The following is a 15,652-nucleotide window of genomic DNA, read 5'->3' as shown; positions in this document are numbered from 1 at the left end:
CTGAACTTCGTTCTAATGTTTATGTACTTTGTATATAATATAAAGATTACGTTAAAATGTATTTGATTGTAAATTTCAGAAACATGTGAATCGATTCTTAATTTTTTTAAATTTGTTCATTTAATTAGTAAAGATCTTCGAAAGCAAATTCAAAATATTATAAATTCATAAATATTTTACTAAAAAGTTTCATCATAGTAAAAAAACTAGCTATCACTGAAAATTATTTCTTTACAGATCTATAAGTACCTGCAGTAAATAATAACCAATTATTGCTGTGGGTTTTTTAAAATCGAAATAATCTCGAATTTTTACTTAGTTTTACGAAAAAGGCAGTATTGTAGTCGCAAAAAAATTTTCACTCAAAAATCGACATTAATTTCCATTTTACTCACCCCTGAATGAATGTTGAGGTTTTTTTTTCGACTCGACCACACGTTGATAAGTGCCTAAGAACAAATAGACACGCGAACTATCCATTTTGACGATTCCCGAATTAATTACAAAGAGTTTTCTCGTGACGTCTGTATGTATCTACGTTTTATGCGGATGTGCGTATGTATGTCGCATAACCTAAAAACGGTATATCCTAGAAATTTGAAATTTGGTACATAGACTCCTAATGGGGTCTAGTTGTGCACCTCTCCTTTTGGTTGCATTCGGGTGTTTCTAAAGGGGTCTTTTGCCCCTTTTTGGGGGGAATTCTTTGCTAATTTCGATGTAAACTCAAGTGGTTTTATCATTTGGCGATAAATCGCCAATGCTTTGGTCGCCAAGGTGAATTTGGTGATTTTTTTTTTAAATCTGGTTTCACTTTGGCCACTGTTGGTGGTATTTAGAGAGTAAACTATTGAATAATATTAAAAATGCCAATAATGGGGAAATGACATTAAATTGGAGTAAAAGGCAGTCATGTGATGCACACATCAGCTCGTTTATTTTTTTTTTAATTCGGTGTCTAGCTTTTGAAATTTGTCTTGTATCTCATGCTTTGATGCAACAGAAACATGAGAAGAGTTTTATTACATATTCTCCGGAAAGATATAAGTGGAAAGTTTAAGACAGAGTATAGAATCAGACCAGGAACGATGCATTTGAATTAAAATAATCTGTTTCAAGGGGGCAAGGTTGTAGAATTCTGCGGAAGGTCGTTTGTTCTTTGTAATACTATTATATATATTGCCGATACCTGGTAAACATCCCGCCATATGGAAATTTATTGACGGTCTCAAATCAGAACAAGAAAAATATGACCTTTTGGGAAGAACATAATAGCGTGAAAATCATGTCGGAAAAATGTCATTCCGTTACCGTTTTTTTTAAATTTGACTTTTGGCTTTTTTAGGAACTTACCATGATGTGTATAAAAGTCTATGCATCAGTTTTTGAAAAATATGTATTTTGATATGCTCATACACAGAAATGCATCGATTCTTTTGTAAAAACTGTCTTTTCGTTACCGCTGAAATTCACCAATTAGTCATTAATGTCTACTGGCAGAACTAATATTCTCTCTTGTGGTGTTTTGAGGTCACTTTTGGTCCAAGTTCAGCATTGGAAATTGACTTGTAAAGGTGTGCATGATACGTATTGTATGTATTTGTATTTAGATGCAAGATTTTATTTTGGACATAGACATAGATACGTTTACATGCACCACGGCTAATATTGGTATTTAGTGTTTTTTGACAGAATTGACCTTTTCCAAGTATGACAGAAGCAAATCAAGACATGATTAGCCTACATATTTTTCAAAGCACGTGTCTTCATTTACTTATTTTTCATGCAATCTTTCACACACAATTTCCACGATTCATTACCTAATGTTTCTCCCGTTAAAACTCTGATATTACATTCAAAGATTGCGAGAGAAACAATTTCTGCCAAGACCTCCGTTTCTTGTAAACACCGTAAGAAAAAAGCTATGCAATTATGGAGGATCTTGTTCGTTTTTCCGGGTATATAACTTTGACAGCTCATTTTTTATACTGAGAGATCTTTTTCCTTCCGTTATTACGTTTTGTAACTTCAGCAACTACTGGAACTTAGTCTAGTGGCCTTGAAATAAGGCATTGAATTGCATAATGTAGCATTTCTGACCCATATGAGTACGTGACATATATTAGTATTGCTATTGCTTTCTGGTTTCTATACATCTATGACTGTTAACTAACTATAATTCCATTATAGGTAACTTTTCAGGAGGCAATGACAATATGTCAAATTTATAGCATTCTGTGTAGTTAGCGAGCTTTAATGCAACGAACTTCTGCGTTTGTGCTTGGAAGCAACATTTGGAATTTTTCTACTGATGCAGCTAATAATAACAATAATAATAATTAAAAAACTTATTTTTGACAACAAGTAAGCTTATTTACAGTCTAAGCCATCGCTTATCTATTTCTTCTGCGGCGTGCATAATAGCTTGGAATATCTGTAATTGTAGTCCAGACATGGCGAAATTCGCTTTGAAAAACGAAATAAAGTCATCGTTAAGAAAAAATGTCTGCAGTAGTTCACTCAGTGTCATACACTTCTGTGATTTTTATTATTGTTTTCAATTTGAAGAGGGGGAGGGGGATACGTCAAGAACGTAGAGTAGCACTAAGCATTTGTTATCGAAAATACATTGTTGCAATTCTGAAAGTAATTTAAGTGCAGAATAAAATGATGTTAAAATTTTCAAGTAAAGAAAATTTTAACAATCGTTGTTCACTAATGACTTTTGTTCAATGTTCTGGTAATTGTGCGCACAATTCATCTTAAAAATTAGAAGTGTCAACATCTAGAGGGTGGTTCGAGCCTCCCTTTATGGGCGCCCATATATTAGACATCAAGCAGGAGTAGTTTGCATAACTGCTTTTTTTTGTTCATTCAAGGCTTCAAGTAATAGAATTAAGTAATCAGACAATGAAAAAAAATTTCAACTTTAATCGAAATTTAGATTCAATTTTAAGCATTTGAGACAAAACTGAAGAAAAGATAACAAAGTTGACACGTAAATTAAACATCAGGCGGAAGATGTCAATCTATTTTATTCTTCGTGCTTTCAAACTGCAATATTTCAAGCCTATCCTTGTATTTTATTCTAATTAGTTAACATTTCTTTTACGATTTAAAAAATTGCTTGTTGTACTTTTACAACAGATACAAGTTGCCTAATTGACTCGAAACTTTTGATTATGAAATATTTTTGGAGACAGAGAGTTATTTACTGCCACAGCAATATTTTGACTATAGGGTTAGTTATTTGTTTTTTCTAAAAAAAATTAACAGATGACTTAAGCGGCTTCTTGAAAGCAAGGGACATCTTTTTCCTTTAACACCGTTTCCCTTCAACTTTCTTACAGATATTTAGAGAAAATAATGCTTAGTTTCATTTAACACACCATTCGAACCTTTTACCAGGCAGTAACAAATCCAGTTTGCAATAAAGATTGCATTGATCATTACAACCGGACAATAAAAAAACCTTAGACGTAATTAGTGTCAAGTAATTAGTGCTTCTTTGCTTGACTGGAGGAATTACTGAGACGTGGGATTGTCGATGTTGACGATAAAATTTGGCAATGCAATCCTGGTATTGCAAATTATATTCCTTAACTTTTAATAACATTATATTGCTTCATCTAAAAATAGAATAATGACATTAAGCTGTAGGACCAAAAAATGACTTTCTACCAGAGATAGGATTGCATTGATTGCCTTTATAAAATTCCTTTGCAGAATATAAAAAGGAGAAAGGAAACAATTATTTTTTTTTTCTTTACTAAAAAGTATTGCATTCGTGAAAAAAAATTCACTCAACAGTCGACCTTAATTTCCATTTTACTCACCCCCGAATGAATGTTGAGTTTATTTTTTCTACTCGACCATACGTGGATAAATGCCTAAGAACGTATAGACCCCGAAATATCCATTTTGATGATTCCTGAGTTAATTACAACGAATTTTCTCGTGACGTCTGTATGTGCGTATGTATGTCGCATAACTCAAGACCAGAATGTTCTAGACTTGGTACGTAGACTCTTAGTGGAGTCTAGTTGTGCACCTCTCCTTTTGGTTGCATTCGGGTGTTTCTAAAGGGGGCTTTTGCCCCTTTTTGGGGGGAAATCCTTGTTAATTTCGATGTAAACTTAAGTGCTGTTATAATTTGGCGAACACTTGGCGATATATCGCCAAAACTTTGGTCGCCTTGTCGCCTACTTGGCGATTTTTTAAAAGTTTTTTTTTTTTTAATTTGGTTTAAATTTGAATACTGTTGGTGATAATTAGAGAGTAAACTATTGAATCACATTAAAAATGCCAATAATGGAGAAATGATATTAAATTAGAGTAAAAGGAAGTCATGTGATGCACACATCAGCTCGTTTTTATAAACATTACTGTATTTTTTTGCGTTTATACAACACACCTCTTTTTGATGAAAAAGCTAGCTCTTGGTTATTCACTAAAATCAACATATCCACATGACTCAAAAAAAAAAAAAAAATTCATAAAAATATTTCATTGCCCACCTACTGCCCTTCCTGGAAAATAATGAAAAATCGTTCAATTTCAAATCTGAAACATTATCTTATTACTTCACTTGAAGCTGTTTGAAACTCAAATAATGACAATAAATTAAAAAGTTAAAATAAATGAAGCAAAATAAATAAATAAATAATTAAATAAAATTTAAAAATAATTATTAATTTGTTTTTTAATAGTAAGAAGTATAGAGCTCTTCTTTAAGCATTTGATACAAAGACACTCCGTTTACATCATGGCAATAACTATTTGAATTTACTATAGTTCATTCTTAATTTCGAAACTATATAATTGATTTAACTAGATACAGTCAGAAATTCTTTACTAAAAGCTCCGAATTACGTAGCATGATGGACTGAATGAGGAAATTAATTAAGGAGGTGAGAAAAAACCACGCCAAAACAAGTGAGTTCTTATGAAATGAAAAAGTAACCTTTTAACGATTTTCCGGGTGAAATAAATATTGATCCATAAAGCGAATAGTATCATCTAAAAAGATTTTCGATAATGACACCCAGAAAGATGTCAACGCTGATGGGTGGCGGAATTTTCCTCAAGCGGAAAAAGCATCACATGTGAAACTTCTGTGGATATATTGCTCGCAAACAATGGGATGGAAATAAGATTTAAGGATTTTGCGTGATTATGACAATGGACAATAGTTCTGGAAATCAGAACGGTTCAAAACTTTCTACATAATGTGCAACAACAGAACTAACATTGCTATCGAATCATGAAATAAATGTCTTTCTTGTTGAACAAGGTTGTATAATAAAGTTAATTGTGAATAAGAGGCTCGAAAGTTTAAAAAGTTCTCAATACAGGTTTAAAAAAAAAAAGAAAATAGGATGTGTCCTAAATTTTATTTTTAAGGAAATGTAAGAAAGTATTGAATATGGAACTATGTAACTTTTTTCTACAAAAATATAAATAAAAAAAAAGAACAAATTGAGATAATTGCTTATGAAATAAAATAATTACAAGTTATCTTATTTTACTTAATTATCATTATTCAGTTTTCATCTTTAGGTTAATGAGTAGTTATCTCTTTTATATATAAACATTTATTTGAAAAGCTTATTATTTATCTGACATTTACCCAAATTTAAATCTTTTACTGATAACTATTTATTTTTAATTTATCTTGTTCCGTTTCACTCCCTCAAACATTTTTTTAAAGGAAGAAAAAATGTTATCCCTAAAAAAATGTGGAACATTTTTTCTCTCGTTCGATTTAAATTTCAAGAACTCCTTTACTTGCATTCAAATTAATTGGTTTGCGCATTACAGTGCTTTTGATGCGACTTGAACATTCAGCAATGTTAAAATGCGCAGTTTAATTATAACTATAAAATGCATTTTGGAGGGCATATGAGGCAGTGAGAAAGAAGCAAGAGGATTTAAGTGAAAAAATTAAAAATTTGGGATTAACCAGTACAAATGGTAGGTGAACCTTTCCTCTGTCTCGGTGCAAGAGATAGTACTAGTAGCCCTGGTTCGTGCTGCTATACAATGTGATTTAGAAATAGTTTAATGAAAGCCTAGGAATTCAATTTTAAACACGTTTTACCCAAAACTTGAAAATGTCCACTTACATCCCTTTGCTTCACACTGACTGGATATTACCATTGGGTACTGACTATTCTCACTTTATGAACTTTAAAACGATGATGTAAATATACTATTGTAAGTATTGTCCAATGTCCAAAGATTTCAATATTAATCCTTCTATAGTGATTAATCTTTCTAAGAGAATGACAAAGAGCTCATATTGACCGACTATGGAATGAAGTTGACTAATGTGTGGAAAGTTTTACAATAGGGTCTAAAAACCAGTCAGGCCCGGATTACCCAATAGGCCAACCTAGGCTCTGGCCTAGGTTCGCAAGGCCGAAAAGGGCGCACGTCGCAGAGGGGGAAAAATAAACAGCTTGCTGGGGGAAAAAAAAGCGACGCGTTAGTATATGGAGAAGCAAAATTTATCTAGAAAAGATTGTAACCAACGCGATAGGCATAAAAACAACAATTGGAGGGGACGGGGGCGTGGTGCTTGAGTCGACGTCCTTTTCCAGTAAAATCATATAATTTTCAATATCTTTGATTTGAACAATAATTTCTTAAAAATATAGTTTTGACCAGAGGCGGACAGAGTCCTCAAAAGGGCGCCAACCTTGACTCCCAAAAGGCGTACAAATTCAAGAGCGCAAAGAAAGAAAAAAAAAAAAAAGAAATTGCACGCGTTTTTGAGCGAAATAAAAAAAAAAAAAACCGAAGTCGTACAGGTTTAAGAGCCAAAAAAAAAAAAAAAAAAAAACCCTGAAGGCGCACAGGTCCGAGGTCGCACCGACCCTCGGGTCGATGCGCTGGCGGCGGGCGCTAGTTCGTCCCTGGCTTTGCCAAAGTAAAAAACTTATTAGAGCTAAGTCACATACAGGAAAATTAGTAAAAATCACGACCTAGAAAATGTTCAGTTATAAAACTTGTTACTGAAACTATTTTCTCTCTTCTTGATTCTTTAAATTGCATCAGTAAGTATGTGTTTTGCAATTAATAATTTATTCATTCATATTTATTTATGACTGCCAATCATCAGGGGCACCGGAAGTTTTTTTTAGTGTGGGGGGAGGAACTAAAAAAAAAGGGGGGCGCTAGGAGTACGGGTTAATATTCATGGATTGATTTTAAATTTTGCATGGATCATTTATTTGTATAATGGAACAAATTGAGGAGGCGTAGCGTAAAATCTTACAATAATCTACTAATAATCTACAACTTCAAAAATAAGGACCCAAAAATGCAAGAACAAAACACTACCGAAGTTTCAAGCCCAAAAATAAAATTCAAAAGAAAAAAAAATCAGTAAAAACTTTTTTTTTTATGTTCTAAGTTAAAAAGTGTTCCGATACCAATACACCCCATTTTACGGTATTTAGATTCTTGATACAGATGTGTGTAAGGAAAGTGTCTTCGGAGAAAATTACTCGCAGCTGCCCTTTTTTTTTTGATGATGATTTATCGTTATTTAAATTCATCAGGCGGAATGTTTTTTGCTTTTTTCAGTGTAGAAAAATGGAAAGAAAAGAACAACACTCGAAAATATAGCAACTACAGTTATCTCTCGATCACCCACGAGCGGATTATCCGGAGTAAATTAACAATCAGAAACATATATTTTTGCAGTAAAAAAAAACAAATCACAAACTTTTTTTTTGCCCAAAAATTGTAAATTTAAACTCGGTTATTTTAGTTTTATTTATTTATTTATTTATTGCGCTTTCTTCATCGTACATACATGTACACATGTTCTTTACTGATGTTACGTTCTGTTGTGGAAAAATACAAAGCAATTTTACTTTTCTGTAGATATTTTCACTGTTTCAAGAAAATATTATGCATCAATATACAGCTAAGTTTTTGAAGAAGGACAGTTTTCACTTTTTCGTCCCTCATTTTAGCCTTTTTTGCAGTTTATCCGCGATTTTTGTTGTCTGCGGCATTTTTTGCCACCCAATTATACGGATAATCGAGAGTTTACTGGAATAAGTTCAATTTCAAGTTTGAAATAAAAGCTGAACATGATTTATTTTTTTTAAATCTCGGACTACAACATAAAAAATGATTTTCAAAGGAGATATGCTTCGGGTTCTCATTCTATATATTCGCAATATAGCTATCCGGATTAAGCGCTTGAGAAAATAAAAACTGCTGCCTTGGTTGACATTGCAAGTAAGATAGCAATTTATTTCGAGGCGACCCTTAGGGGTATACTAATAACTCATTCAGACTAAAATGGAATCCAACCTCCCTGTCTCATGCTGATGATCGTCAAGTTCCAATGACACAAAAGAAGGAGAAAGAAAGGTCAAAGGGCGAGCCATGCAGCACACTTGTGTAAAAAAAAATCTTTCCACCTGATCAGGTAACCAGGGAATTGGGGGAGCCTGCTCAACATGTCTAGAAGCGAGTGGCAGTATTCACTGATACTGAAAATAACAAAATAACGTGTAAGCTTATAAATAACACAAGTAAGGAATATATACAGTGGCTCCCAAAAGTGTTCGTACACTTTGAAATTTTTTACTGAAACCAAAATAACTCGAAACTGAATTCGAGTATGAAGTCCAATATTTTTTCACATCATTCCTATATCATTCTACATACAACCTATTGGTTTTTTTTCAAAATATTGACGGATCTTCTTCTTGAAATGGGTCAGAAAACGAAGATACAGAGAAATAACACGCCACAAAAGTCATCGTACACTCAAATATTTTCGAATAAATTCATGATTAAAATTATCATATGCCGTTTTAATAATATTTTTGCATTGTGTTGACCTTTTTAAGTCATTGAGATATAATTTTTTGTTATTTATTCCTTAATATTGTGCTTATTAGTGTAAAATGGCTGGTATTCGTAAAAAACCGCAAACACCATTCAAAATTTGAATTTTTTTCCCACAGTAGTGGTAAATTGGTTTGAAATGTCTCTAAATTAGTTAATTTATTTGTTTGTATAGTAAAGTGCTTGATAAAATGCTTTAAAGAAAGGAATCGGACCGAAAACAAGGTAAGAAAAGGTCAACCGGCAAAGTTGACAGAACGTAATCGGAGATTTAAAGTTGAAAAATTTAAGAAAAATACACATTTGAGTGCTGTAAGCGTTTCTGCAGAGTTAAATGAAACATATTACATTTAATTTTCACCTAAAATTGTTCGCCAAGTTCTCTGATTAGCTGAATTAAATGGGACCTCTTCCCGCAGAAATTTTCTTGGTCGTGCGAAAAACAGAAAGCTTACACGTTTCGTCGCAAAATCAATTATAAATAAGCTAAAAACGTTTTAGAATCACGTCTTACTTACAGATAAAAATTTATTCAACATTTTTTGTTAAATTGTCGTATAACTGTAAGTAGAAGAAAAAATTAGGCACTTAATCTTAAGAACTTATTTGGATCAGTTAGTCAGGACGGTGGAGGTGTTCTAGTTTGAGGGTGCATATCAGCATCAGGACTTGGTAGTTTGTAATTTTTTGATGAAATAATGAATCATGCTGTTCCTTTAAATATTTTAAAAACCAATTTTGAGCTCTTAGCCAAAAATTTGGTTATTGGAAACAACTTTGTTTTTTATCAAGATAACGATAAGAAGCACACGGTTTTCAACATTTGCGTCTAGTGCCACGAAAATTGTCTTAAAGTTTAGAAAATACCCCCTAAATCTCCAGATTTTAACTTAATGTAACGTATTTAGAGATATCTGGAGGCTAGATAACGAAAATAGAGTTAGAAACAGTAAGACTCGAAGTGTGGTAGAACACTTACTCAGAAATTACGCAAAAAAAAGAAAGAAAAAGAATGAAATCTATTCCCAGACGTTTAAAAGGTGTTATGAATACTGTATGATATTCTACTAATTAATAACTTAATCAAAAGTTAGATTATTCAATAATATATAGACATTTTATAAAGTGTACGAAGACTTTTGTGAGATAAAATTTCCGGAACTATTTGGTTTTTGATTTTTAAAAAATTAAGTCTTAATATTCTTTAAAAACTTTTCATGTAGTTTTGTTAAAAATTGATCATAGATCTTATAATTAAATACCTATTCCGAAATATTAATTCTAACCAATTGATTGGGGCCTATTTCGTTGAAAGTCGTAGGTGTACGAAGACTTTTGGGAGCCACTGTACATGTATTTTGAAGGAAATACAATATGGGCTGTTAGACCTACCAGTTCTGGAGTTTTACTTTTTTTAAATTATAAGTTTATTTACGTTCTGGGTTTAAACATTTTCAAGGGGGGAGGGGAAAGCAGACATTTAATATATCATTCTATTCCTACTCATACTTAACAGTCACATTTTATTTCCTGTCAGGCATCTACATGGAAATTAAAACACATTTTACTGCTACTTCGAAATAGAAAATTAAGCAAAATTTTTACACGAAGTCAAAAACGCCCGTGTCGTGTTGAAGAGTGTTTTTAAGATCAATTGGGTGTAACCAATGACTTGAAGGCTAATTTAGTTCTTTTCTAATTCTCTTATTGCTCCTACTTTACAGGGAAGGGTTAAAATTATTATTATGATGCTTCACTAGTACTTTAAGAAAATACTAGCACGATAATGCAATTTCGTGTACTTTGATACATTTAATAATTACACAGGAATTTCGATTTTCTTTGTTACTCACCCATTATGTTGAGAGTCTTTTCAATGAGATACGATTTCATTTTCAATTTATTGATATCAGTGTACAATACATTAAGAGATCAGAAGTGTTAATACCAAAATGCATATCATATTACTGCTAAAGTAGCTTATATATGGGATGATGACTCAGTTAAGACATTCTATGATTAATTTTCAAAATTATTTTATTGATTTCAAAATTATTTAACTTAAAAAAAGCTTTTGAAAACTGATTCTTTAGTTAAAAACACGATTTGAAGAGCAAATACGAGGGACGTTTTTAAAGTAAGTTCCGTTTTGAAATAAAAAAAGAACGAGTAAAGATAGAGCAAAGAAATTTATTGAACAAAAATCTACCACTCTTAAGCTATATTTCGACATTGCTCCCGTAATTTTCCAAGCATTTGTTATAGCGTGGTACTGGTTTTCGTATACTTATTCGTAGAAAATTGCCGCTTGTATAGTCGACCATGGGGTAACATGTTCTCTGAGCTCATTATTGCTGTTGCGCCACAGACCACCTAGGAAAGACTTTAGATGCCGAAACAAATGAAAGTTGCTGCGAACGAGGTGGGGGTAGACCCAGAGGAGTTCAAAAACGTCCCAGTAAAATCCCTGTAAGAGTCCTCATGGTTGACTACTCAGACGGAAACTTTGTACGAATAGGTATACACCTGTACCACGCTATGACAAATGCTTGAAAAATCACGGGAGCAATGTCGAAAAATAGCGTAAGGGTGGTAGATTTTTGTGCAATAAATTTCTTTGCTCTACCTGTACTCGTTCTTTTTCTATTTCAAAACGGACCTTATTTTAAAAACACGCCTCGTATGTCTGTATTTTGTATGCAAAGGCAGAGCAACACAGATTTACGAGAATGTTTACTAAACAGAAACAGAATATCTTTGCTCGCTTACTAGCTTACTAATTCCGTGTATAAAGGATTGCTTGTGATATATGTATATATGTATATATATATATATATATATATATATATATATATATATATATATATATATATATATATATATATATATATATATATATAATCATTGAATTTAATGACTAGTTTGGGACGAGAAAATAAATAAAAACGCAGCCAAAACTTAAGATTTTCAGATTAATTTCTCAAATTAATGACGTACAATTCAAGGCTGTTATACGATGCCCTAAACGCAATGTCAAGCAGCCAGGTTGTCAAGCAACTCTGCTATCATTTTCTTCCTACTTACACAGAAGTTTAATTTCGTTGCTTTCGGTTTCGAAATGCATTCTTCGCTATGCTTAAGGCGGAGTAAATGATTGACAGAAAAATAGCTCTTAGTTTGGGTTTATTTTTCTTTTCTAATTGCCCTATCTTTATTATAATTGGTAAATATTAAGGGTAATAAAACTTCTTTTTCCTTCAACTTTAAAGTATGACCGTTTTAGATTTTCTGCCTCATTCTTATCGGATTTTGGATAAATACGTTTAATCAGCAAAAGTCTTAAAATTTCCTTCTTTTACGAAATTTGGTTAACTTCAAGGAGGTATTCAAAGTTTCGAAATTAAAGATATGCCTGAACACTGCTTCATGAACGTGTTCACATGTTACCGTTAATAAGTCTCTCTCTCTCTCTAAGTCTTCTCTCTTTCTTTCTCCTGAATTAATTGTAGTTCAAAAATGTTTTTGAAAAGTATCAAGTGAATTGAGTTTTTTAAAAAACGAACTCAAAATCACGAAATACTTTTTTAAATGTGTTAAACAAATTGAGAGGTTTTTAAAATAGATTGGTGTAATAGCGTTTTCGTATAAATACAGTTTTTTAAAAATAAGATAAAATTTTAAGAGAATTTTTTTTTCTTTTGAGGATGATTTGTTCGACGTTGCAGAAAAATGATAATATTGCACACAAATTCACTTCTTTAAGCATTAAATTTCTTAAAATCATTCTGAAGAAAAAGCAGATTTTCCCGAGGTTTAAGAACATGGTTTAAAATCAACGGCAGTAAACTTTTGAAGTATTCTTTTAAAATACAATAATACATTGCAATAAAATATACTTCTCTAAATACATAAAATAGACGCACGTTATATAGTATAAGTAAGAAATAGCGTTAAAATCTGGGAGGTATCCAAGAAGGATTTGACTTAAACGTCTATTACTTTACTTTTTATAACTATTTTTACATTTATAAAGAATGGCAAAAAAAAAAAAAAAAAAATGGTTGATGTTTCAAACTATGAAGAGAAATAGAAGTACAGGTTCATTCTAAATTCAGCATTATTAATTACATTTTTGTAAAAAAGAGAAAATCACATGCTTATATCATTGGCGTTGCTACTGCGGGCGGTCCACCTCGGATGTCACCAAAAGTGATATTGCAAGTTTTTAATAAAAAAAAAAGATAAAATGCATTTTTAAGACTACAAATTTGAAAATTTTCCCGGAGGGTGGGGGGTCTCCACAAAATGCCGCCCCGGGTGTAACCCATGCTATGTACGCCACTGCTTATGTATTGAAATGATGAATTAAATGACTAAGAAAAAAAAAACTTTTTTCTATTGAATAACAAAAGCAACCAAGCTCATTCATACGCCAATACATTTTTATGAGGAAATTACGACAAGAATATTTACTTAACTCCTTGTTAAAACGTAACGTGCTCCAAAACAATTTTCCTTCTGTTAATTGTATTAGTAACTTCTGTTGCACAACATTCTAGACGACGAAAGAAGCTTTTTATTTAGCTGCGAACAAGGAGGAAATGTTTACTTTATTTCGATTTTACAATCCTTATTTTCTTTGAACTTGCATTCAATTTAAGCTCCTACACTATAGATTGTTTAACAAATAAGAATTGTTGTATGGTCTCCAAAATAATTTTCCATATGCTGTATAACACTTCCTTGTATTTGCCATGTAATCAGCTTATTTCTATAATAATTTAAATTTCCAATGCTGCGTTTAATTTACAGCTTACACTTATTACCTACAGACTGAATATTCGTTAGTAAAAATATCTACTTGAGGCACAAGATGATTACCAATGAAGTTTCTTCTTATTCTTTAAGTATTTTGTTACCGAAATTGCAGAGCACAAAATACATTCACAAAGTGAGTTTAATTCATTCAAAGTAGTTTGTATGTTCATCTTATTCAGGTTTTTTTTTCTTTTTTCTTGTATGCGCAAAATGAATGTCTTAATGTCAGTAGCTCAATCTAGCTTTTAATTCTTTACGAAGGTTTTCAAAATTCAGCAATTTTTTTTAATGCTTATTACTTAACAATTTCGTCAAAAATTTAAAAAGACCTTTCTTCGATTGAGTACAGTACCTGCTCATCATTTAATTTACATTTTATTATTTTTACTTAGTATTAAAATGCTTACTTCATATGCTTTTCGTTATGGTTCATATAAAAGATTCTCGACTGAAAATATTTTAGACTATGAGAAAATTTTTCTCAAAACTATTTTAGGAAACAAAAGCCTAGTACTGTCTTACATTAATAAATAAATAAATTAGATAAATAAATGAAACTGAATATTTTAAATTTCCAATTTAATAGATCACATTTACAAGAAATATTGAATGCATTAGAGATTCGTTGTGAAAGCAAACCGGATGGTTTAAGGCTTATAATTATAGCTAATAATTATGTAGTACTTAACTTGCGAGGTCAAAAAAATATTGCGGTATAAATGAACAACAGTAAATTAAACCGTATTGAAAACGTTACAAATAAGCGAAAAGCTTTCCCTTTTAAGTTATAGCTTCAGAAAAATTAATTAATAAATAAAGAATTAAATTTTAAACATCCAAGCTAGAAACTCATACGAATTACGAATTTGCAAAAGTTTTCAGTTGGTGGGCAATAATAAACACCATTAAAGTGAATAAACGCTAAAAAGATTTCAAAGGTTTTTAGCTGCTAATTTTTCAAAAAGCATTCTGAATCGAAAATAAAATAGTGATAAAACATAAAATCCATTAAAATTAAAATCACAAGAAATTGCTCTTTAGAAAATATTGCTTCAATAGCAAAAAAATACATAATTTTTCAGTAGAAAGCAACACTAATTAGCGATATGATAACACTTTGCTGAATAATAATAAAAGTAGTTCATATGTACTTACTCGCTTCAGAAAAAATTGGATAATGTCTTCAAAAAATCCTAGGAGCATGGAACCTCCTGTAAGCACGAACAATCCAACAATTCCTAGTGCAGAAATAATAAGTCGACTTTTTGCGGCAGTCAGCTTCATTTTCATGTAAAATTAAAATAATTTTCACCACTTAAAATTTATATATTTTACAATTTCCAATCTGGTTAGGCATCAAAATTATTTGCACAAATTTCTGTAACTTTGGACACCAATATTGAGTTAATGGACATTTAGAAATGAAACCTATCTGAAAAGTAAGCATGCGAGAAATACGCTTCCATGCTTTATTTTACGCGCTGAAAGTACTAGCGCCACCTAGTGACGTCATTATGACGTTGCCAGGTAGGAGGAGTCTAGTGGAGTTTCATTGTTGACGGCAGTTAATTGGCGTTACTCGTAGGTAAACAGAATGGAAGGAACGATGTGGAGAAAAAAAGAGTCAAAACTTGCAAGTTCACTTTCCTTGTAACATTGAAGGGTAAGCAGTTGGAAATTCATCCCGTTTATTATCCCCTTTCACTGGCTCATACCTTGACGTCAGAGCCATTAACGAAAAATTCTAGTGGTTCCCCACAGTAATAAGGCAGCAATTTTGAACTTTGGCGCCATACATCTTTTTAATACCTCCTTTTAAAATGTATTTTACTTTATTGATTAGTTTGAAAAGATCTCATTGTTTTAAAATCCATTCCGTGATCTTCCAGGAAAAGCAATTGGATGTGATTTTCTTTCAATCCAAACAAAGCATTTAATGTCGCCTCACGTGAAAAAACAT

At 31.8% G+C, this 15,652-nt stretch overlaps 1 protein-coding gene across 1 annotated transcript in view; it reads right to left on the bottom strand.

The window, feature by feature from the left end:
* Positions 1–14,895, bottom strand: part of LOC129222432 (lysosome membrane protein 2-like) — a 52,360-nt gene extending 37,465 nt beyond the window's left edge. The window contains exon 1 of the mRNA XM_054856947.1: positions 14,848–14,895. Within this exon, the coding sequence (XP_054712922.1) occupies positions 14,848–14,895 (48 nt within the window). The remainder of the gene's footprint in view (positions 1–14,847) is intronic.
* Between the last annotated feature and the right edge of the window lie 757 nt (positions 14,896–15,652).

This window comes from Uloborus diversus, chromosome 5 (genome assembly GCF_026930045.1).
Source record: "Uloborus diversus isolate 005 chromosome 5, Udiv.v.3.1, whole genome shotgun sequence".
Classification (NCBI taxonomy): Eukaryota; Metazoa; Arthropoda; class Arachnida; order Araneae; family Uloboridae; genus Uloborus; species Uloborus diversus.
Note: the sequence above shows the minus strand (reverse complement) of the source record. Positions and strands in the feature narration are given on the sequence as shown.